Raw genomic sequence first — 24,124 nt, 5'->3', positions numbered from 1 at the left:
ATGTCCTAATTAACGCACTGTTAATCCTGGCAAAGAATAATTTCAAGTAGTACTTTTCAATAAATGCATATGAATCTGGGTAGAATTAAGACATATAGGTCAGGATTATTCAATTTTATTTACAATATTCTATACATCCAGAGTTTTCTGTGCATTTGAGCAGGTTAAGCTACTTCACACAGAAATTGATTTCCGATCTTACCTTAACTTTGATATTTACATCAACAAGATTTCATTATGTTAACAAATGCCGTTACTTTAAAACTACCCCACTCATTCAGTAGGAATCTTCAAGTCCTAAACATTGCTGCCCTCAAATATTGCCCCAGAAAAGAATAGTTATGCCATACTTTACTTAACTGATTTTTAATATAAAGTTATGTTCATATTAGCCACCAAGAATCCCAATGGTAGTGATCTTTTTTGTTTTTTATTAATGTTCTCTTTTCACACTCTGCCAACCAAAATGTAAGATTTTCAGACTCTATAAGCTTACTACCTTTCATCCTCATGAAGAGTCTTCTGGCTGTTTTGAATATTGAATCATTAAATAGCTTGAATGCTATATGTTCTTTGATGTTGTTAAGCACAGAAGCAAGGAAGAACGTCGAAAATGTGTTGGTGGCTATTTTACTTAGGTCACAGAGAACTGGTTTTAATTTAGTTTGTAACACTTAAACAACATTTGCATGCTTTTGGGAAAATCACTTTAACTTTCTGTACCTCACTTTGTAAATATGTTCAATATAAAAAGCCCCTGTTCAGTGTAATGTCCTAATTACATTTTCCAATCCTGCAACCATATCAGGTTTCTGCCATTGTTTACCACTGCCCTCTCCACCCACCCACAAAAAGTTTTTTGTACAGTGTCTCACGGTAAAGCTTTTCCTAACTGTAATAGAGCTGTATCAGCAGTGCTTTGCTGGCTCTTGAAGCATACTTTGCTTTATATGAAATGGAAAAGGAAAGGTGAATAAGTCTTTCAATGCATCTCCAAGACACACAGTGCAGGCACACTTTATTGTAAACTCACCGTAATAGTTTTGGGGTGTATTTCTTGCCTTTCTATATGTCTGTTCTATGATTGCACTATGGAGAATGTAATTACATATTTTGCATGAAATCTATGACATCATAAGTGCATCTAGTCATGCAGTAATGGCACATGTAATCAAGTCACAATACATTATAATAATTATTGCTATTTACCAGGTAATATATTTCGTCACATTTTGCTTTAATCTATTCTTTTACTGACATTGTAATTTCTCGAATGGTAATACATTTATTTTACATTTTGCTTCAATGCAACTTCTGATGCATATTTTACTCTGGTTGGAGCTCTTCATGGAAGTGTAGGAATCCACCTGAAAGTTTATAAGGCTGGTTTGATGTAGTGTGCCAATATTTGATTGGTTTGTATATCAATTATAGTTTTGTAGAGGCTGTTGGTGACATACCGAGGGGGGATGTTCCACTGGAGAGATGCTTGTTACTAAAAGGGATTGAGGCTATAAGTTGGGAAAACTTAACAGAGTTACAACTGGCACTGCTGATCTCCTCTGAGGAGCTCCATATGAAGAGAAATCTATATCAGGAGGGCATTCTGATCTCTATTACATTGGAATGCATTCTTAAAGCAGTGTTGTTATGGAAGGCCACCCTTACTCAGTGACATATTTGGGGGCTCATCTAAAGTCAGTTGAAGTGAAAGTCATATACACGAAGAAAAGGTATTTGATATGTGTGTGGTCTTGTCTGATAAGAAATGAACAAGCCACACAGTTGCTTAGGTGTGATCAGTCTTTCCACATTGTTCCGAAATTTTCTTTGTATTCAACATCAAAAGCATGTTGACGTTGCAGCATTTTATATGTCAGTTGAGGAGTTTCTCTAGAGAATATGCAAGCCTCCTCAAGTGTTTTTTGATGCTTCCAAGGGAGATCTATATATATGGAGAAATTGGGAAACAAGATCCTTTGCTAGGCACAACAGTAGCAGTGCTTACTATTGATAAGACACCTAGTAATTTACTCACAACTTTATTTGTGCAGATTAACCTCCATGTGTCAAAAATAAAATATACCATTAGTTAAAAAAAGGATACTTGATCTCAAAAGAAATTTCAATGACATTTTTGCACACATACTTTTCATTTCTAATTCATTGAGTGTCCTTGTAAAGTTCTTTGTTTATAAGCCTAGGGTGTCTCCATGTGAATTTAATGTTCAAAGTTCATCCAGAGATAGTTCTATTGTTCCTGGAAGTGGCCATAATAAAGGACTGTTTTCGTAATTATCAGTTCTTAAATTCAATTAGAATTAATCCAAATGTTCCATAGTAATAAAGGAAATATTAACACCTTATAGAATGATGGTTCATGTGCTTCGGCCATTTGAGTTGAGCTTCTACAAGTACTTGAAAACTTTCAAGGTGCCGATCGGAGGACTATCTCCATTGGGTAGTATCAAAGGATCAATGTGGTCCAAACATTGGATTCTGTCAATGATCGGGAGTCACTAATGTTAGTCCCGTAGGGTAAACACTGGTGGTGTCCGCATCAATTGGAACCTTGCCTACATCATAACTATTAGCACTTGGATGTGTGGTTGTCCAGGTTTGCAAATGCACTTGTCCATTCTTAAAGCATCAGTATCAGATGCAACTTGTGCATTTTGTTCTCTTAACCCCCAGGTTGCTTAAAGTATCAGAATTCCAATATTTGACTGAGGCTTTCATTTCACTTATCACATTTGCGAGAACCTTGAAATACATCATTTCTGGAGGCGCACTGTGCAACAACCTGTCTTGCGTACGTTATAATAGACTATGGTGTTAAACCATCAGTGGCAACAACCTAAGGCACTTAAATGGTATCACATGACAACTGACTGGGCATATTCATCAGAGTGGTAGAGGGAGGAGTATGCATGTTTGTAAGTCAATTTTTAGAAACTATCACTTATAGTAAATGCCAATCATAGCAAGAATACAACCTAATGTACTAAAGTGAAATGCTTCCACATGTTAAAGAAACACTTTTTCGAATTTTGAATAGTCTCTACCATATTTTTACATGAGGTTTGTTGCACGACTTACATGGCAAATATGTTGAGGGCTTGGTTTGTGTATGGGCTCTTAGAGCCAAGCCAGACCTTGGATCGGTTCTTTTAATTTGTTGGTTTGCATGCCTCTAAATCTGAGTGCCAATTTTACCCAATGTTCTAAATGTACAATCCTTCATTTATGATTGTTTTATTCTCTATTTGGCTTTATCACCCACCACTTATCATTTCTTATTTTCCGTAGTACCCAACCATCACTCCCTGATGCAGAGGCCCACACTAATAGGTAAGATTTTCTGATTCTTAAAATTATTAGAATGATACTTGATGATGGTGTCTGCATTGTACTCTTGGTTTGTAACTTGGTTATATGTGTATATTTTTAAGGTGTACAACAACCATACGTTGAAATATTCGAACAGCCCAAACAGAGAGGTATGAGATTCAGGTACAAGGTTGAAGGTCGATCTGCAGGCAGCATTCCGGGAGAGCGCAGCACTGATAATAATAGAACCTACCCGGCCATTCAGGTAAAAAACAAAATTAGCCTCAAAAGGCTTTCTTCTGCATTTAACTTTTAGTGTACTGTACATAAAAGACCTGTGTGTATTATATATAGCTCTTAATCAGAGGTTATACTAACACTATGTATTGTCAGCTTGAGTTGAATTTATTGTGGAGAAGTGTGGCTCACGGTGTAGAGCAGGCAGACCCGGAAGCTGAGGTCAGACCCGGGACCAGGGTTCAATTCCTGACGCGGCAGGGTCTTGAGCTCAAATGTCCACGGACTCGATAATTCTCGCTTCGGTGCCTGCTCTAATCATGGGTTCTCACTCTGCAACTCTGGGCATTAAGCTTGCTTAATCTCCACAACGGCCCCCCTGCGGCGGGATGCCTGGCTTCCACCTTGGGGATACCCTGTAGGGGCTATCTCACAGGGAAAAGCCAGGACGGGTTCCCAAGGCAAGCGCCGGGAAACCTCCGGGTAGCTGTGCGCTCAATAAATGTAATAATAATAATTCATTATATTTGTTAATGGGTTTCCACCACACACATATTCACATTTCGTTAAAATGATACGAATTCCACCATGTTTTTAAAACTCAGAAAAAGTTAGAACACCTTCACCTCATCACATTTGTATATAACGCCCATAGATTCCTTCATGTGCTTCACAAAGTATTTAAAAAATATAGGCACTGAAAACATTCTTCCATAAAATAACTAGTTTCTTCCACACACGTATTATATATTCCAAATTCTGAAAACAAGTTTACCTAGTGGGCAAGTATATTCTTTATGTGAAATCTTACCTTACACTACCAATATTGGTATTGTTGGACCTGGCCCCCTCTGCAGGGTCAAACGTTTTGCCTTCACATCTCCATTATTTCTGAATTCGTTTTTGTTGACCTTAGGACTCTTTGTACTTTACCACTGCTAACCAGTGTTAAAGTGCTTGTGCGTGCTCCCTTAAACATAGTAAAATTAGCTTACACCTGATTGGCATATTTCATTTACGTATTAGTCTCTTGTAGAGTGGTATATCATATACCCAGGACCTGTAAATTAAATAATACTAATGAGTCTGCAGCACTTATTTTGCCACCCACACAAGTAGCCCCTTAATTCATGGCCCAGCTTGCCATTCTTGCCTGAATGCAGTTTTGAACTGCCAATTCGACTTGGCAATTGTTATAGCCTTCACTCACCTGAAAATCCAGGTGGTTCAACTTGAGAGACGAGGAGATTTTTCTCTTCTGCCCTTAGGAATTTACTCATGAATGACTGAATATGAGATACAGCCAGACAAGACTACAGTCCCATGGGAAGGGGTAATTGGGATACAATAATAAACAGAAAGAGACACTCCAATATACTCCCCTTACCAAGCCTTAAACTCTCCTTTTATTGCGTATAAGTCACCCCTCACATTGGTTGTAGGGAGCCCATAGTGCAGGGTGCATTGTAATTAAATGGTTGGACATATACATTTAAGTTTTACCTGTCCTGGTAGTGAGAAATCCTAAATTAGTCACTTGTTCTTTGAGGCCTACCTGTGCCTTTATTATAACATTAGTTTGCCTTATTACATTTAATATGTGCTAACTTTTGATTTGGAACAGGTAAACGTTTTGTGTATTGTATCTATGAAATCATAATTAAAAACCCTCCTCAATAGTAAAATCAGATTTTAAATTACACTTTTGAGAATGAAATTTTTAGAAAGTTAAAATATAAAACCAATTATGCATGGAATACTTCAATTAATTTCACCACTGATCGCATCCCAATCCATTGTTATTTTTCACACAATGTCATCTCATTTTGGACCCAGCTATATGCAAATCAGTCATGATTTTGCTTCAGTTGAAACAGTCCAGCCTGAACTGCCAAGCCGGGTCCTTCCTGAACTGAAACATAAGCAACCCAGAACCGGTTTCACCTTAGTTATGGGCCCAAGTAATTACAAGTGGCTGAAATTATTTCAAGCATCCCATCTATCAGACTTTTGTATACTTTACTTTTAGAAAGTTGGCATTATCCTGCTATTTGGTGCATGCAGCCTGTCCTAGGTCACATGACTGGGCATAGTTCGCAGTTGGACTTAAGAAATTTCTCTGCGGCAGCCATACCATACTAGGTTTGAGCATGCCAGTATAGGCCATCAACTGGCAGTATGGGGATTGGGGATGGTGGTGCTGGGCATAACCCCACTTGCAACTGAATAGGCTATGCTCTGCCTTCATACAAAAGACTAGTTACGACTACATTGTCCCTGCAGCCAGATTAAAGCCAAGCAGGGCAGGAGAGTCAGGAAACTAATTCAGGTGGAATATTCTATCTCTTCCCAAGACTACGTGGGAATCTGATGTATAGAGGGCAAAAAAAAAAAAAACAAGGATGACCAGATAGTTTATTTTTGTACATATAGAGCCCCACAAGGTGTGCCTACAGGTGTGAGGTTGCTTGCATTCCAGTGCAGAGGGAGTATGACCTGGCAGTTTGGGCTTGACTGCTAATATAGGAGCGGGACCAAGTTTGATTTGCATGTGGCTGGTTCCTGTCTGAGGTGGCACAATGGGCCTAGAGTAATTACCAGTGGATGTAGTTTATTTATTATTCGGTTCCTCAGTGCCTGTAGGTCATAGTACAAAGAAACAGCTGTTGTCCATAGAGAATATTGGACATTCAGAAGCACTTGTGAAATGCATTTGAGGAAACACGTACAAAATATTTATTAATTGCTTAAGGGGCACACGAGAATGACGAATATTATGAACCATAACAACTAATTTAAATATGATTTGTGAATCACCAGAAACACAGTGGGAGGCATTAGCAGTTGACATCCTAGGACATATGAGTGTTTGGGTGGCGACATCAAATACCTCATTGTATTGCTTGACATATTTTTGAACCGGTCTAAAGTTAAGATGTTGATTAAGGTTGATTTGTCTTGTCATTACATTTCTAGATGTGTATTCCAGAGGGAAGGCCTTCCTAAGTGTATTGTAAGTGACAGTGGAACTCTATTTTGTTCAAAGGAAGTTTAGGATTTCTTTTTCAGAAATTGTATAAAACATAAGTTAAACTGTGTGTTGTGAGAAAACGAATTGAGATTGATTTGAGCATATCAGATAACCCCAGATGTTACTTGGTTCAGTCCCTTCATGATTCTAAGAGGAAAGAAATCTTATACAGAAATAACTTGTGCTGGGTAATGGTTGAAAGACATAAAGATTGGTCTCCCACCAGAATTAGAGAGAACATTCAACAGACATAAGCAGTGTACAAGGAATACTATGAAACTGCTTGGAAACAAGCACCAAAATAAAGTTAAGAAGTAGAAGATTGGGTGAGAATTAATAATCCTGTCAGGTCTTTTAAAGGTAAAGTGATGTGAAGAGTTGGCATTTCATTGGATGTCAATATGCAGGGATCGGCAAGTGAGTTTCGTTAACTCTGCAGATGTGCATGGTGCTTTAGAGGATTTTCTTTCCTGAGAGGGTCCCAGTTGTAAAGGATGAGAACCTTTCCTATCATGGTACCTGTGTTCCTATTCATACACAAGGTTTGCACTATTAAAATGACGAACTTCCATATTCCAATGTTGTTTTAAGAAAGAGAGAATGACAGTGAGAGTTTATCCGAACATTTTACGGATGAAGGTGAAGTAAAGACGCTTTTGCAGAATCTGTGACAAGGTTGTGATGTTCAGTAATATAGCCAAGAAAATTTGATAATTTCGTAGTTAGTTAAAACCTTGTTTTGATTATTTCCATTATTTCCTATTGCTGTACATAAATTGTTTGACTTCATATGTAGATGTTGAGTTTCTTGTTTTTAATTTGTTTTTATTTACAACTCTCCATCTACATCATCCTCTAGTTTGTAATTCTGTGGGTATTTGTGGGCTAGGAACTTTTAAGTTGTTGTTTTCTTTGTTGTGTAAAGAAGAAAGATGTATAGTGTCACTTTGCCTTGTTCAGGCTGTGACTTTTCATTGGGGAAGAGAGGAGCAGCACAGACCACAGACACCTGTATTGTGTGTGAAAAAAGGCTTCTTTATTGAAACACGTGCACATTACATTATAACCTGGGCCTTTGCCGTACAAAACTATAACCGCACTATGCATCTTTAATCACCTATGATAAGCTACCCATTCCCCATAACAAACTTAAAACCTCAATAAAATACTTGCATTAGAGCTGACCACCAACTGTAACTGGGAGCTCTAAAAGACCTTTTGGTTTCTTACCTCAACTACCTTTTGAACCCCATTGAACTTCCTGCCTAACCTTGAACTTCCTATGTCGTCCAGGCGTGCACTTGCCTACCAGTTCCCTTTCAGCCTGAACTGCAGCTGACAAACAATAAGCTTCTGTAAATCATGACAACTTCTCAACCCACCGCCACCCAGAGCAAAAGGGAGGGAAGAGGAAGAAATGGGTTAAGTCGCTCTCCTCCCTCCCCCTCCTTTTCTATGACCCCTCTCCTAGGTTCACTGCATAGCAGGAATACCCCGTACTTTAGCAAGAGCAAATTTCACCTGCAGTAGGTTTAACTCCATTCCCATGAACAGGAGATGTACCCCATCAGATCCTAAAGGTCTATCCTACCAATCCCAGTGTCCTTGCAGAGCGCACGCATCTCTTTGTTTAGTATCCTCCTCGCCTTATGTATGACTGCAGGCCTGACTGCCCCACACTACACTCTCCTGGGAATTAATTTGGTCCCGATTGTGTGGCGTCCGGCCCATAACCATAGGTATCTCCTGGTCCTTCTTCATTGCCTTAATAAGTGGCAATCCCTTCTGAACTACCAAGTAATTTTCCCTTAGATGGCGGAGAAGCACATCTGGACATTTCCCGCCCACCAGAAGCCTATTCAGACAGGAGATGAGCTCCTTCCACGCCTCCCCCCTTTTCCACCCAAGTGACAGTGTATAGCGACTTGTCAAAGAACAGATTACTGCCATGTCTGCTGTCCCAAGCTTGAATCGCCACCTATTTGAAAAAAGAGTAATCGACAATCCAGATTTTCATCCCTGCTGCATATGGTCAGGGAACAGATCCTGTAACAGAAATAAAGCTGACAACCTGCACAGTTACTTCCCCCCATTTTACCTCCCCCCTGATATATCTACGAAAGTATTTTGACAACCAACTGCCCAACTCCATAACGCTCCTGTTGGACTTGGCCCTTTTGGCAGGTTCACCCCTGAACTTTTTGCCTTTTAAGATGACATATTGGTAGTGATTTCGGTCTCTGCGCACTTTAGCACTGTGGCCCATTGTAAAGTGCGTGCGCTCTCTGAGTGTGTGTGGAGAGATTGGCCTGCCCTCCCATAGGAATGCATTGGGGATATGTGTGTCCATGGTAGTTCCTGATGTGAGAGGAGTGCAGGGGCGAGTTTGGTATGTGCAAACTCGTGAGATTAAATGCTGCGCGACGGTGTGTGCAGATTTAATGTTGGCATTTCTGTGTGCAGTGAATGTGAATTGACTGTCTGGCTTGTGAGTGACAGGGGCTGGCTGGTGTGCTTGGCTCCAGGAGCCAGGATGGGTCTGCCCGTTGGTGAATAAGGAGATCTGCATGTAGATGGGAGGGAGGAGTTGCACCTGGGACCCGAATAGGGCTGGGCCTTCCCTCCACAATGCTGGCTCCACCCCCTGTGGTGCGTCTCATGTCCCTGGCCTGCCTGTGAATAGAGGAGAGGAGAGGAGCTGAGCAAAACAAAGTGCTCAAGTGCTCCTGAACCAGTTGTAACTGGTTCCCTCCTAGCCCTGTGCTGTGTCACAAAGGGAGTGTTGTGTATAAAAGAAGGGGCTGTGACCCCATGAAAATGTTCTTGTCATGCTACTCTAATCTACCAGGGGCGTGCTGCTGCTGGGGCCCAGGGGAAGGCTTGCCTACCTGGGACCTGCCCTGCCCCTGGAGGCCTGGAGGACTTTTTCTGGGACCCCTTTTTGCCTTGCTTGCTATTCCCAGGACCTTGGAAAGAGTTTGGCAGCCCTCTTTGACGCCCTGGAAGCACTGTGCTGCCTTTCTTCCATTTGTCTCCCAGGAAAGCATATGGGCTGCGCAGCGCTGATGCTGCTGCCCCTTTTGGAGGGAATCCCCCGCGTAGGGATTCCCCCCTCCTCCCTGTGAGCCTTGCAGGTGCCCACCCTGCATTATGGCCACATTTGTTTAATTTTGTATTTTTATTTAAGCAGGTGCCCACCCTGCATTATGTCTGCTCATCGTTAGATGCGGGTGCCCACCCCGCTGATTTAATTAGTCTTATGCGCGGGTGCCCACCCTGTGACTTTTCCCTTACTTTTTATGGAGGGAGTCTACCCCTCGTCTCTCCGCCATGGCCCGAGCCGCTAAAGTATCGTCTTCCGGGCCGCAGCCCAGCGTGACCCGGAAGGCAGGTGTGATGGTGGGCGGGGCATCCAGGACAGAAGAGAAGCCCCGTGAAGGGAGCCCCGGTAACTCCGGGGAGACCGAGAGTCCCCGAAAAGAGGTGGGGGCTCTCCCGCTGATTCCTGCAGGGTCGGCCGCAGGCAGCAGAGACCGGGAGAAGTGGTGCTGCCCCAAGAGGAGACCGGAGGAGGACCCGCCCGCACAAGAGCCCGGTGAGTGTAGGCTGGGCATGGGGGCACAGTTCCATCCTTTCCCGAGCAGCCCCTGCCTGATGGGGGCCTGCTCCACCGAAGGGAGCCCATAATTGTTTAACGGGTCCCCAGAGGCCCCTATCCTTGCCCGCATTTCCGCACCATTGCCCCCAGAGCCTAGATGGTTCCTTTTTTTAAAAATGATTTTTATTGATTTTTGTATAAAATCATAGAATACATAAATTTACACTGAGAGAGTTCACCGTAGCCCCCTAACCCTCCCCCCACCCCTTAGTCTGGCAGATTTCTATAGGAAAAGAGAAAATATAAAAAGAAAAAAAAAATGAAATATATGGATACCACATTATGCATCGTTTGGCCCAGTATAATAACTGTGTGCTGTGCCCAGAAATCAATCACAGAGCTGGCATTTGAAAATAATAAATCAAGCTACATCAAACTAGACACATGTGTAATAATAGCACAACATAAAAAAAATCTTCAAATAAGAATACAGAGGCCTTTGCCATTTCAACTACAAATACAAGAGCAATTATCAGTTCCTTTGTTCCTTACTACCTGGTTAAATAGTTAAATCCCACATATAGATTTCACTAAGAGTGACACCAATAAATCTAGATTAGGTTTGAAGGAGTTGCCTATTATTGTTGTTATTATTGCATTGATTATCACACCATTCCTGTAGCGGAGCCCAGATTTTCAGGCCAGCAGTGCGTTTCTTTCTACCTTTCCCTTTATAGATTGCAATTTCCAACTTAAATGTGGCTAATAATCTGGCGAGCCATTGCTGAAATGAGGGTGCCAGTTCATCAAGCCAGGCCGATGCAATACACATCCTAAGAACAGCCATTGACATAAATATAAATTCCGCCCCTTGTCGATTCCAGTTTGGGTCACTCGCTCCTAAAAGCATCGTTTCAATAGTCAAGATAATGGGAGCCTAGATGGTTCCAACGCGTGGCCCTACTTATCTACCCAGGCCCAGAGGGGCCCATGCTTTATTAGGGGGCATCACCTGTTCCACAAGTGCCCCGGGTGGCTCCAGCATTGGCCTGTGTATTCCTAGAGACTAGATGGCTCCAATGCATGGCGCATTTGTTGTAAAGGGCCAGTGAGGGCACCCTATCGTTGACAGCTGCCCAGCAAGTAGTGGGCAGCTGCACCGTTTAGGAGCAATTCCTGAGAGAACCCCAGAGAGGGACAGAAGTGGAACAGAGGTGCCAGGCCACAGCTGCGCAGCACTTAGTGCCAGCTACATCATTTAGACCGCCCTGTTATTGTTCTCAGCTGCCCAGCAAGTACTGGGCAGCTGCAACGTTTAGGTTTTGCGCAGTGGCGCACCCTTGACCTTCGCTGCTTAGGCAGCAGCCCTGACTTTGGGACATAGTGCGTTTGAGCCCCCTTTCAGAGATGGCCAGTTGGCCAGGGGGATGGTTACATTTATAGGGCGCAAGGCCCTAATGTGATTTATGTGCTAATGCTTTTGGTGCTAAGAAATGTATTGTGTATAGTATGTTTTGCGCACCGTGTTGAATACCTCTAAAAATGGTTTATGACTATGAGGTTGTTTTGCCTACTTTAGATTTGTGTTAGGGAGATTATACTTCCCTGTGTGATTTATGCTCTTAGTGTGATTTATATATAGGTGGTTAGGGTCTAATGGATTTAGACTTGTGGGATACTGGGCATAATGTAGTTTATGTCACAAACTGTTGCAAAGTACAGTGATTAACCGTGTTTATTGGTTGTGCGTTTGTTGATCTATTTTACTTTTACGTAGTTCGCTTTGTGATGGTTCTGACAGTGGTCCATGTGGCCCTGTCAGGTGTACATAATCCCTTGTAAATATTGCCCATGCCAGTTGGCACAGTGTACATTATGTATTTACTATTCTATTGTGTTTCGAGAATACAAAGGCTATTTTTGATGTAACCTTTTGTGGAGTTCCTTTTGTAGTGTGCCTGGGATGTTGTTGCTGTTGTGTGCGTGCGCAAATGCTTTACACATTGCCTCCAGGATATGCCTGACTGCTCGTGCCATGCTACCAAGGGGGTGATCAGGGGTTATCTTTGGAGTGTAACTCCCTTGCCCTAACTAGAGCGGTGGTCTCTGCCTGGCTTTAGCGCTAGCCTCAGCCAACCAGAGATCCCATTTCTAACAGCTCCCTTGGCCCCAACCCTGATGGGCAGCTTCTGTCGCTGCCCCTATCCTAAAGGAGTGTGTCTCAAACCCACACAGGTCCAAGCCACTCGCCCTCAAGGCTGCACGCAAAGCTGCCAAAAAGTGGAAATATGTCACAGGCTTACCATGTGCTTAAAGACCTTCCCTTCCTTGGTACCCCGAAGCAGTAGAGCATTAGCCCTACTTAGCGAGCAAATGTCTTCTGCAGGATAATGTCTCAGGAGCACAGTTCTCCCCTCCCTCCTTTGGTCGGTCTTAGACTTGTACAGACAAACCTGCACATCTTCTTCCCTGCAGCGCACCTCCTCTTCCCTGCAGCGTACCTCCTTCCACAGCACACCCCACTCCCCCTACCCAGCTTTAGCTCCGATACCCTGAATGCCTCAAAAAATATTCAGGCCATGAGGGTTGACAAGAGAACTGTCTCCCTTCTCTTGGAGCACACCATCCTAAGGGACATAATCACCTTGTACAAGATATTCAGGGTAAGAGGCCTCCACCAGTGTGTCCCATGCCCTGCTTCCCTCACCCAACCCTTCAAAATCCTAGTCCCCAGTTTTCCCTCTGAAGGCATGTAGCCCCATAGGAGCTTGCCCATAAATGCAATACCAAACAATTTTCTCGATTGTAACCTTCGATTGTTTTTTTTCTCTGAGGGAGAGTATATATTGTACTACATCCTCCACCCTCTCCTATTCCCGTGACATCTTTGTGGCTCCCCCTAACAAGAATTCAGACCATGCTTGATGGAAGGCCCTCCTCGTGGAAATGGCTAAAGACCCACCTACCAATTGGAGCATTCTCTTTCTCTTAATGACTAGAGTTCTTGTGGCATCTGTGTCTTCACCGGATCCGCCTCCGTGGCCAGCCCATGGAACCTCTCCCACTGTGAATGAGATAAAGCATCAGTAATGTCATTTGTCCACCCCCGGAATGTGTCTAGCTCTCAAAGAAATGTCAAGATTTAAGCAGTGCAATACAAAAACCCTCAGAAGCTGCCACAGCTGAGGCTCCCTGGCGGACTGTCTGTTAAATACATGCAAGACTGACATGTTGTCAACGCGAAACAGAATTCCCTTGTGGGCCAGCTGTACCCCCATAGCACCACCTCTACTATTAAGGGTAAACATTCTCATTCCACTTTTCAGGCCAATCCTCCACACACCAATGGCCCAGCCAATACAGGCTAAAGCCGCAACCCAGCAGGGTTTGATAATAGTTGTGCGTCCCATTCAAAATCTGTCAAGGCTGCCAATGAGATAGCATTGAATGACTTTGAAAAAGTTCTCCCCATTCTCAGATCCTCCTTCACCCCTGCCGACAATCTGACATGATGGTGCAGTAAGGGCAGAACCATGAGTGGCAAACCTAGCCGTCTACAGAACATCCTCCCTGCTCTCACCACCCTGCAGGCGTACTTCTGATGACTGAGCAACACCTGCACTTCTTTCTCCGTCACCTTCTGTTTACCCAGCATTGTGTTCAGCAGGTTCAGCATGTTAAGCTTTTTGTCATCAGGCAACCTTGCCACCATGGCTGCGGAATTTATCTCAATACCCAGAAAGGATAAGACTGTACTGAGCTCTACTGTCTTCGCCGCTGCCGTGGGAATGCCTAGGTCACCCATGAGTGTTTGGAAGCTAACCAGCAAGTGCTGGTAGTCTCCCCCGAACCAGGGGCACCTACGGAAAAAAAAATTTTTACTCACTGATTTCAAATTGGCTGCCCAGCGACGCACCCTCGGCCCATCGTATCCACGCCTAAAATTGTCTGTATTGCCTTCCTTCAATAACCTAGTGTCTTCCTTCCTGTCATAATGAGTGGACCAAAAAGTAAGTCTGTCCAAGTTAATGGACATATGCACCTTTCCCTCCAGATCCCTGTTTGCCCCTACCAGACCGGAAACCTGTGGCCTGACCGTGCAGGGTCCTGTGTTGTCCACCCGGTGTCCCTTGCTGTTGTCCATAGCTGGTTGCATAACTAGCCCTGCTTGCCCCGCAGCATGCAACCAATGGGTCTGCCTGACCACTTCGAGCACTCATGTCGGAACCTACAAAGTTCCCTCATACACAGTCCTTTGTTATAGTCCCAACAAGCCCCACTTTGGCTATATTGACCTTTGCTGGAACACCCCCACCCCTCCCTGGGTGGGGCACCCTTGAAATGTGTTGTAAGTGATCAGCAGACCACACACTGTAAAAATTGTTTTGCCAGGCCCATAGTGTGTTGCAATAAGTCAGTCTCAAATTCTCCCCATTGTGTGTCCGGGTCCACTGCCATCTACGCCCGGAACTCCTCATCATACTGGACCCAAGCATAGCCCCCGTAATTTAATTTCGCCTTTCTTATAGCATCCATGTATTTAAAGAGTGCACCTGACCTTTCTGGGTACTTCTCTCAGTGAACACTCTGACAAATGAAGAATGCTGCGGTCCAGTTATCTATTGTCACCGGCACTCTTGGCTGTTTTGAGAGCTCTAATTCCTCCTCCTTCCCTCAGTTCCCTATGGAGGAGTTTCATCACCTCAACATACTTCCCCTTCCATATCTTCTCTTTGGGCTGCATAAGGTGTGCCCCCAACGACTTGGCCGTTCCCATGAAGGGCAACTTCTTGAACTTAATCTCTTTGCTCTCCAGCTTGCCACCGGCCTCCGCTTGTGTGTCACTCTTCGCCCCCCGAGCCTGTTCCTACCCCTGTGGCAGTAACCTTATCTAATCTACTCCCTTGATCTAAGATCATCTTCCTTTGATTTTAGACTTCTTGTTTCTTTTCCCCCAGCTGCAATGTGGCATTATTCGTGTGCACTACGGGCTCCTCGGTGTCCATGCTAGTGACCCGCACTTAACTCCCCTTCCTTAGACAGACCTCCCCGCTGTCTTGAGGCTCCCATGACTCAGTCCCAATGGACACCATGTTTTCTGAGGTCCTCCCTGCTTGTTTGAGGCATCATAGCCTCAACCCCAATGTGTGTCACCTTTTGGCTGGCCTCCCCTTTTGCAGGAGAGTCCATAGCTTCGACACTCCTGACATCACACTTGAGGCGGCCTCCACACTTTCCCGAAATTCATTAGCTTGGACCACTATATAACATGTGCAGGGCGTGTGGAGCCCATACTTTGGTATCTTACCTGGCGCCAAGGTCAGTGCCTCCTCGGGAATCCGCTGTTTCTCCATCGAATGTTGTGTCCAGGTCTTGTCACAACTCCCTGTGCTCTGCGGGGCCCTTGGATTCTGTAACATACTAGGTACGGATGGGTTAAAAGATCCCGCCACCGCACCCTCCTACCACCCGTTTTGTACTTTCACCTGACCCTCGTCTTCGTCCCTCAGTTCCCCTTCCTCCAAACTTCCCTCGTCGTAATCGAGCATTGTCCACTCAGTCTGTGGCCCCAGATCCAGAGCACCCCACTGTCCCACCCACCTGTACATGGGCTCATTTGCATGCAAAATACCTACCAGGGGAGGGCCGTTCCTTGCTTCCCCACCTTTCCAACACTGCAGGACGCGTAGTCCTGTACTCCGACGTGGAAGAGGACGCCCCAAGTATTTTATGCCTGTTGCACAGTCGAGGTACTGCTAGACCTTCTTGTGGCTGTGATCTTGCTATCCGCGATGGATTCCAGCTAGCCACGCTGTCTCTTCACCTCGTGCTTGTTGCACCCCACCTGGCTCTCCCGAGTCAGGTCCCCCAACGAACCTGCCAACCTGAAAAACAGAGACATGGCCCAGTGCGCTGGAAAACAGCTCCACTCGCTCAAAGTAGATTATTTAGAATCTAACAATCTGCTATGTGTCTCTCAGACCGGATTCCGCCCTCAACACGGAACTGAAACCGCTCTGCTGGCAGTGACGAAAGAAACAAGATCTGCACTGGACCGGGGAGGGAAAGCAGCCATCATACTATTAGATCTCAGCGCCGCGTTCGACACGGTTAACCATGCCACTCTATTACATCGTCTGAAGGGCATGGGCGTGTCGGGCACGGCCCTGGCATGGCTGACTTCCTTCCTGGATGAGCGCTTCTTCCAGGTGATTGAGGGTGAGGTAGTCTCCTCCAAGCAACCACTCAGTTGTGGGGTTCCCCAGGGCTCTGCCCTGAGCCCCACACTTTTTAATGTCTATATGAGACCTCTGGCAGAGATAGTCCATCCCTTCGGTGTGCGTATTGTCACCTACGCGGACGACACTCAGTTGGTGGTCTCTTTGGACCACACTGAGGGGTCGTCCAATACACTGGGCCCCTGTCAAGTTTCAAGTTTGTTTGTTTATTGTTTGATTAATTAAAATCATCACAATACCCCCCCCCCCTACATAAAAAGAATAGGTTTCATCTTCTCAAACAGCTAGAAGTGTCATATATACAAAGTGCAACTGTGCTCTGACTCCCATACATTTGAAATGTGTAAAAAAAAATCTGTTATTTTAAAATCATTCTAAAACTATGTTTGGATCAAATTTCAGCAAAAAGTTAAGATTATGTAGCAACCACTTTAAAAGAATAGAAATGTGTCACATACAGTTTAGATTAAGAAACGTCCACTTGCAAAAGGCAGCTGTTGACTAGTCTCATAAACTTGACTCCTCGGCAAGCCAAAATGCACGACGAACCCTCCAGCCACCTTATCACTGCTTGTCTGCTAGTGCGAATGTTCATTTTTTATAAAGATCGACTTTAAGAATTTTCTCCTTTGGGATAACATGACTGGGCATGCGCACAACAAATGGGCCAGGGTTTCCTTTTGGAATCCGCATAAGCGACAACGTTCTGAGTTAAAAACTGTCAACCAAGAGGGAGATAAATCCTTGGAGACATGCACCCCCATCCTGAACTTTAGGAAGCACATCTTCAAAAAAGAACTAAAGTTGGCAGATAAGTAGGCTTGTGGCTTCGAAGACTTGTAAGAGTTCATAACTGTCCATCCATGCCGTCTCTTTGTGAGTGCAAGTTTGTCTTCCAGTAAAGATTTCTTTTTACTTGCGACATTGACAGTTTTGTTAAAGGACGCTCGGTTCATCTTGTTGTCCCATGCTGCTTGAAGTTCCAAAGTGACCAAAGATGTACTCAGGTAGCTCCCCCAAGAGTTTGGGGTTTCTCGCTCGTTCTGTGACCTTACTACATCCCAACAAAGTCTATTTAGGGTGTCCTCTTCGGATGACCGGAGGGTGTGACAGAATTTGATAAAGTTGCACATTTCCCTGTATTTGAGGTCCTGAAGCCCAAATTCCAGTCTTACCTGGGCGGGTGAGGCGCATTTTGGCAAATCAAAAACTGCTTTATAGATTTTTGACTGCAATTTGTTCTGGAAATGCGAATCTTTGCCACGCCAAGGGATAAGACCGTATGACAAGCTTGGTTGGATTTGAGCAGCCATAACTTTTAACAAATGCGAATGGTTAGGGCAATCCAGTTTTCTACGAAGGGATCTATAAGCATAGATCAGGGACTGGGTCTTTGCTTTGAGGGACATTTTGTGTTCCTTGTGACTTGTGCCCTGCCCGATAATTACGCCCAGATATTTATATGAACTTATTTCTTCCACGTGGGCCCCCTTAACCCTCCATTTGTACTTTAATTTCCTGCAGTCAGCTAGACAAACGATTTTTGTTTTCTCTTTGTTTATCTCTAGCTGATTCGAATCCAGGTACGATGCCAAGTTGTTTATTGATCTTTGTAGTCCCACTGGGGTTTGGCTTAGCAGTACTATATCGTCTGCATATTGGAGGATTGCGACTGGCTTGTTGTCCAGTTTTGGGGGGTGACAATCAGGGTTTTCAAAATATCGGGCAATGTCCGATAAATACAGATTAAAAAGACTTGGGGCCAAGACACAGCCTTGCTTCAGGCCACTTTGTGTCGGGATGCTTCCAGTGGTGCTCGACCCATTTCCCAGCTTGACTCTTGTCCAGGTGTCAGTGTGCAAAGTTACTATGGCGGTGAGGAGTGCATTTGGTATGCCCCAACTTTTAAGTTTGCTCCATAAATGGTTCCTGCTCACTCTGTCAAATGCTGATTTGATGTCCACGAAACAGGCTAGGAGACGGACTTTTCTTCTTTGCGCCTGTTCCGTCAGGAGGGCTAGGGTTGCAAGGTTCGATTGAGTGCCCATGCCTTGCCTGAATCCTGTTTGGAAGTTGGGGATGATGTTTTGTTCCTCCATCCAATGTTGCAGACGGTTCAATAGGCACGAGGCGTATAGTTTGGCGTCCACGTCAATCAAGGAGATTAATCTATAATTCCCTGGCTTACCGTGGTCTCCCTTTTTGTATATGGGGTGAATGACAGACCCCCTCCAGGAAGCTGGGATATTAGAATTTTCATAATTATCCAGTATTATGGGTATCTTTCATAGATTCACATGCCTGAATCATTCCCCGTCGTCGGGGTAGGAGTCCCCGGTAAATAACAATAGTAATGTCACATAGACATATACTTAGTACTAGGCCAGTGGCCTCACATTAGTAGCCTATCTAGGTCCTTATGTAAAAAGGACCAAACTTTGGCCAGGAGCCAATCAGCTACCATCACCCTTCTCACCTTCCTGGAAGGAGCCCTAGTCCCTCAGATTTTCTACCGCACGTCGTGCAGAGGAGTCTCCACTGAGCTCTGCTCAGGTTTTTTCCTATATCTTTGGTTTTTTGACTACTTTTTCTTCAAGTTCAGTTGGAAAAGGAGTATTAGTATTTAATATGTCTACTACTCCTAAAAAAGGTCTTTTTAGGCCATGTGCCTCATGTAGTAAAATGAGGTTACACATAGAGGACAAGCATGAGGACTGTTTGTATTGCCTCTATCCTCAGCATTCTGCCAAGGAATGTAAGATTTGTCGCACTCTCCCGGTCAAGACATTGAAAGACAGGGAAGGGCGACTGCTTCTGTGGCTCCAGAAACTGAGGAACAAGGACCAAGTCTCCTCAGGTGAGAGTGAGTGTTCCTTCAGAAGTTTCCACTCCTCTCCTAAAAGGCCTCGACAGACATCTCCAGGTCAGTCTGCTGTGCCTCCTCACAAGAAGCCGAAATCTGTGGAGGGTCATCCTAAGGTCAAGCCTTCTCTTCAGATGACAGCCTTCAAAAAGCCTGCGGTGGTATCTTCTGGCCTGCCTGTGACGATGTCAACAGTTTCCATTTCGACATCCACGGCGACTACTTTCTCCATGGCTTCCACTGCCACAACGTCGTCGACGATGGGTAGGTCAATACCTTCTGTTATTCCTCTCACAAAACCGCCGAGGACGCTCCCGTCGACGTCTGCTTCATCGTCGACGAAGACAAGGCTTCCAGCGTCTATGAAGAAACCATCGTCGAGTTCATCGTCGACGAGGACTTCGTCGTCGTCGAAGCCACCGTCGACGAAGACACCGTCGACATCGGGACCGTCGACGAAGACTTCCTCGTCAGCGACGAATACACCGTCGACGACGGCTCCGTCGACGAGGACACCGTCGACGACGACACCGTCGACGAGGACTCCGTCGACGAGGGCACCGTCGACGACAACAGCACCGTCGACGACGACACCGTCGACGACGACACCGTCGACGAGGACACCGTCGACGAGCACACCGTCGACGAGGACACCGTCGACGACAACACCGTCGACGACGACACCGTCGACGACGACTCCATCGTCGTCGAGCCCGTCGACGAGGACACCGTCGACGAAGCCGTCGTCGTCGTTGATTTCTGCAGTGTCGACGCCGCCGTCGACGAGGGCATTGTCGTCGACGAGGACATCATCGACGTCGATGCAGTCGACGATGAGAATGTATGATAACATGTCAACTATTGTAGACGCTCCATCAGACGCTACAATGAATCTACAATCAAAGGGCTCTCCGTCACTGAAGTATTCCTATACCCATTTTAAGATGTCATCATGCATGGTGACACCAGAGATGACTTCACCTAGCAAAGTCCAGCAACTGCTGCCAACGCAATTTCTGGAGGCAGAAGACCCTGACGTGGAGAACATGTTTCCCATAGCATCCAGTCCCTCTCATCTTAACATTAAGGTTCATGAGAGTTCAGACTGTGAAGATCTCGAAGAGGTGGCAATTCAAGAAGAAGTTCGGCAGCATACCACTGTTCAGCCTATGGTATGCCTCCCGGCTTCAATTGTCTCTGACCTACAGTTTCTGATTTCAGACTATAAACAAAGATTTCCGTCTTCTGCTCCTGCTTCAGGAGTGCCAGCACAGCAGGAAGCTCCAACACCTCAACGTCGCCAGCGACCACCTCCGCTGGTTGTGCATCCTGAGCATGAGAAATTGCCTCCTCAAATTTCTTCTGATGAGGATGAATATGAGGAAGAAGTGAGACATGATGAAGTCCAAGATGAGGAAGGTGAAATACATGATGAGGATTCTGATGATAACAACAACCAGGATCCGGCATCCCCAGAGCAAGTACAGGATGATTCTCCCCCTGAAGATTTAGGGGGATTCCATAATATAGTAGGGAGAGCGGCTGCGAGATTCAACATCCAAATAGCTTCGGAAACGCAGGACTGTTTCCTCCATGACTTTAAGGAATCCTTCAAAAGATCTGTTCGATCCATCCCAGTAATCGATTATATATGGGAGCAAGGACTTAAAATTATGAAAAATCCTTCCTCACTCATTCCAGTGCCGGCTAGACTTGAAAGGAAGTACAAAGCCCCAGACACTGCTCCCGCATGCTTAACTGGCCAGACTAAACCGGACTCAGTTATATCACAGGCCGCTCAGCAGAAGTCTAGCAACCCGTCAGCGGCAATAACAGCGCCTCCTGATAAAGAGGGGAGAAAACTTGATGCCATCGGCAAAAGATTTTCTTCTATGTCCGCCCTATCAGTCAGGGCTGCAAATTCTCTAGCATTACTAGGTCGCTACAATCGACAGATATGGGCAGATATAGCTCCATATCTAGAGGCAATCCCAGAAGACCAGAAAGAAGAGGTTAAGAAAATTTTGCTGGAGGGCGAACGCTCTGCCTCAGAGATGATCGATGTGGCCTTAGATATCGCTTCCACAGGATTTCGTCAACTGGCAGGAGCAGCGGTTTTGAGACGCCAGGGCTGGCTAAAAGCCACAGCATTCCGGCCTGATGTGCAAGCCAAAGTTCTAGACATGCCATTTGATGGCGAACTGCTCTTCGGTGAACATATCGATGATATGCTGCAAGGTATTAAGAAGGATACCGACACGGCGAAAGCCTTAGGCACCCTACAATACAAAACTAATTCCTTTCGAGGATCCAGAGGTAGAGGGCAGCAGAATAGGGGCAGCTATCAAGGTTACAAGTCCGCTTATAACTCTTCTCAGCAGTACAAGCCTCAATATCAGCAGAGACAGCAACAAGGACGAGCTTCCTACAACAAGTCGTCCTTTCGAGGGAAAGGAGGAAAGAAGGATAATTACAGACGCCAATGACTGCTTTCTCCAGCATACCTCCACCTCTTCTCCACAATTCGCAGTTGGAGGAAAAATTACCAACTTCCTTCACAATTGGAAACAAATTACAACAGATCGTTGGGTGCTGCAGTTAGTTCGCTTCGGACACACTTTGGAGTTTGTGGAACATCCTCCTCCGAACCCACCATGTCCTATGCAGCACAAGAATCTACGCCTACTTCAACAGGAGCTCTCTCTAATGCTCCAGAAAAGAGCAGTGGAGAGAGTTCCTCGAGGTCAGAAGGGGAGAGGATTCTATTCCCGATTCTTCCTGGTCAGAAAAAAGGAGAAGAAGCAATGGAGACCAATACTGGATCTGAGAAACCTAAATATATACCTCAAGAAGCAGTCCTTCCGTATGGTTACCCTCCAGGAGGTATTACACCTACTCAATCCAAAAGACTATATGGTATCCTTAGACCTCCAGGATGCCTATTTTCATGTCCTCATTCACAAGAGTCATCGACAATTTCTGAGGTTTGCAGTGGCAGGCAGGCACTACCAGTTCAGGGTTTTACCATTCGGCCTGAAGTCAGCTCCACGCATCTTCACGAAGTGTCTGTCACCAGTAGCGGCATACCTTCGCCAGCATCATCACCAAGTCTTTCCCTACCTAGACGACTGGCTCATCAAAGCTCCGACTCGGATAGGCGCAGCCAAGTCCTCTTCGGCCTGCCTTCATCTATTCAAAAATCTGGGCTTAACACTCAACCAGGAAAAGTCAACTCTCCAACCGTCACAACGTCTCAATTTCCTGGGAGCAACGTTGGATACACAACAAGAGAAAGCCTTTCCTTCCAGAGAACGTCAGGTCAAGCTGAAGACTCTGGCTGTCCACATTCAGGCCAAGCAGAGAGTCAAAGTTCGACTATTCAAATCATTGCTAGGAATGATGTCTTCCAACATTTTTCTCATTCCTCACTGTCGCCTACACATGCGGCCTCTACAGGAAGCCTTAACAAATCAGTGGATCCAATCTACAGGGTCTTTCGACGACTGGATCAGGATCACTCAGGTCATGAAGAAAGCTCTGAGATGGTGGCTTCTGGGCGACAACTTAAACAAGGGTCTCCCTTTTCTTCTCCCAGTCTCTCCTCATGTGATAACCACAGACGCTTCACTGGAAGGATGGGGGGCGTTCCTACAGGAACTGCAAGTACACGGTCAATGGTCAGTGGCAGAAAAACAACTCCACATCAATCTGCTGGAATTGAGAGCAGTGCGCCTGGCACTTCGAGCATTTCTGCCCCGTATCAGGAACTCCCCAGTGCTTGTGAGGACGGACAACACCACCACAATGCACTACCTGAACAAGCAGGGGGGTACTCGATCCAGGACGTTGTCTCGAGAATCTCAGCAAATCTGGATCTGGCTGGTACAACACGACATTTCTCTGCGGGCAGAGTATGTCCCAGGAGTAGACAACACCCTGGCAGACTCGCTAAGCAGACAGCGTTCACTTTGCCACGAGTGGGAGCTCGACCAGCAGACGCTCGACTCGGTGTTCTCCCGTTGGGGCAAACCTCACCTGGATCTCTTTGCGACGAAAGTGAACGCGAAATGCCAACATTACGCAAGCTGGCTTCCCCAGAAAAGGTCCCTAGGGAATGCCTTTTCGATGACATGGTGCAACGTCTTTGCTTACGCTTTTCCACCGTTTCCCCTGATCCCCAGGGTTCTGCGGAAACTGAAAGCAGAGAGTTGTACCATGATCCTGATAGCCCCAGCGTGGCCGCGCCAACACTGGTATACGGAGCTACACCTTCTATCGCTGGAACCTCCAATTCTATTCAGGACATGCCCACATCTCCTCACAATGAACCAGGGACAAGTCCAGCATCCGGATCCAACATCTCTAAAATTATCAGCTTGGCTCCTGAGTTCAGAGAGTTCCAGGATTTAGATATTCCACAGGAATGCAGGGTCGTCTTAGCCCGGGCTCGGGCTGAAAGTACTAATAAGACGTATTCCCTCAAGTGGAAAAGGTTCTGTTTGTGGTGTAGAACTCAGAATTTGCATCCGTTCACTTCTACTCCAGCACAAATTCTGCCCTACTTGCTCCACTTAGCCAATTCTGGACTGGCGCACGCTTCAATAAAGGTCCACCTGGCGGCCATCTCCAGGTTCAGACGATCTTCGTGTGGAGCTTCGTTATGGACCAACAGACTAATCAAACAGTTTCTGAAGGGATTATTCAGATCTTTCCCTCCAGTTAGAGCACCTCCACCTACATGGCAACTAAATGTGGTACTAACTCAACTAATGAAACACCCGTTTGAGCCAATCCACAGAGCAGATCTAAAATATTTGTCATGGAAG

The 24,124-nt window shown here is 45.4% G+C and overlaps 1 protein-coding gene across 1 annotated transcript in view; it reads left to right on the top strand.

The window, feature by feature from the left end:
• The window catches only part of LOC147708875 (proto-oncogene c-Rel-like), a 167,209-nt gene that overhangs the window by 88,266 nt on the left and 54,819 nt on the right, over positions 1-24,124 (top strand). Inside the window, exons 2-3 of the mRNA XM_086925793.1 lie at positions 3,310-3,351; positions 3,453-3,595. Of these exons, the coding sequence (XP_086781919.1) occupies positions 3,310-3,351; positions 3,453-3,595 (185 nt within the window). The remainder of the gene's footprint in view (positions 1-3,309; positions 3,352-3,452; positions 3,596-24,124) is intronic.

The sequence above is a fragment of the Lissotriton vulgaris genome, chromosome 6, assembly GCF_964263255.1.
Source record: "Lissotriton vulgaris chromosome 6, aLisVul1.2, whole genome shotgun sequence".
NCBI lineage: Eukaryota > Metazoa > Chordata > Amphibia > Caudata > Salamandridae > Lissotriton > Lissotriton vulgaris.
Note: the sequence above shows the minus strand (reverse complement) of the source record. Positions and strands in the feature narration are given on the sequence as shown.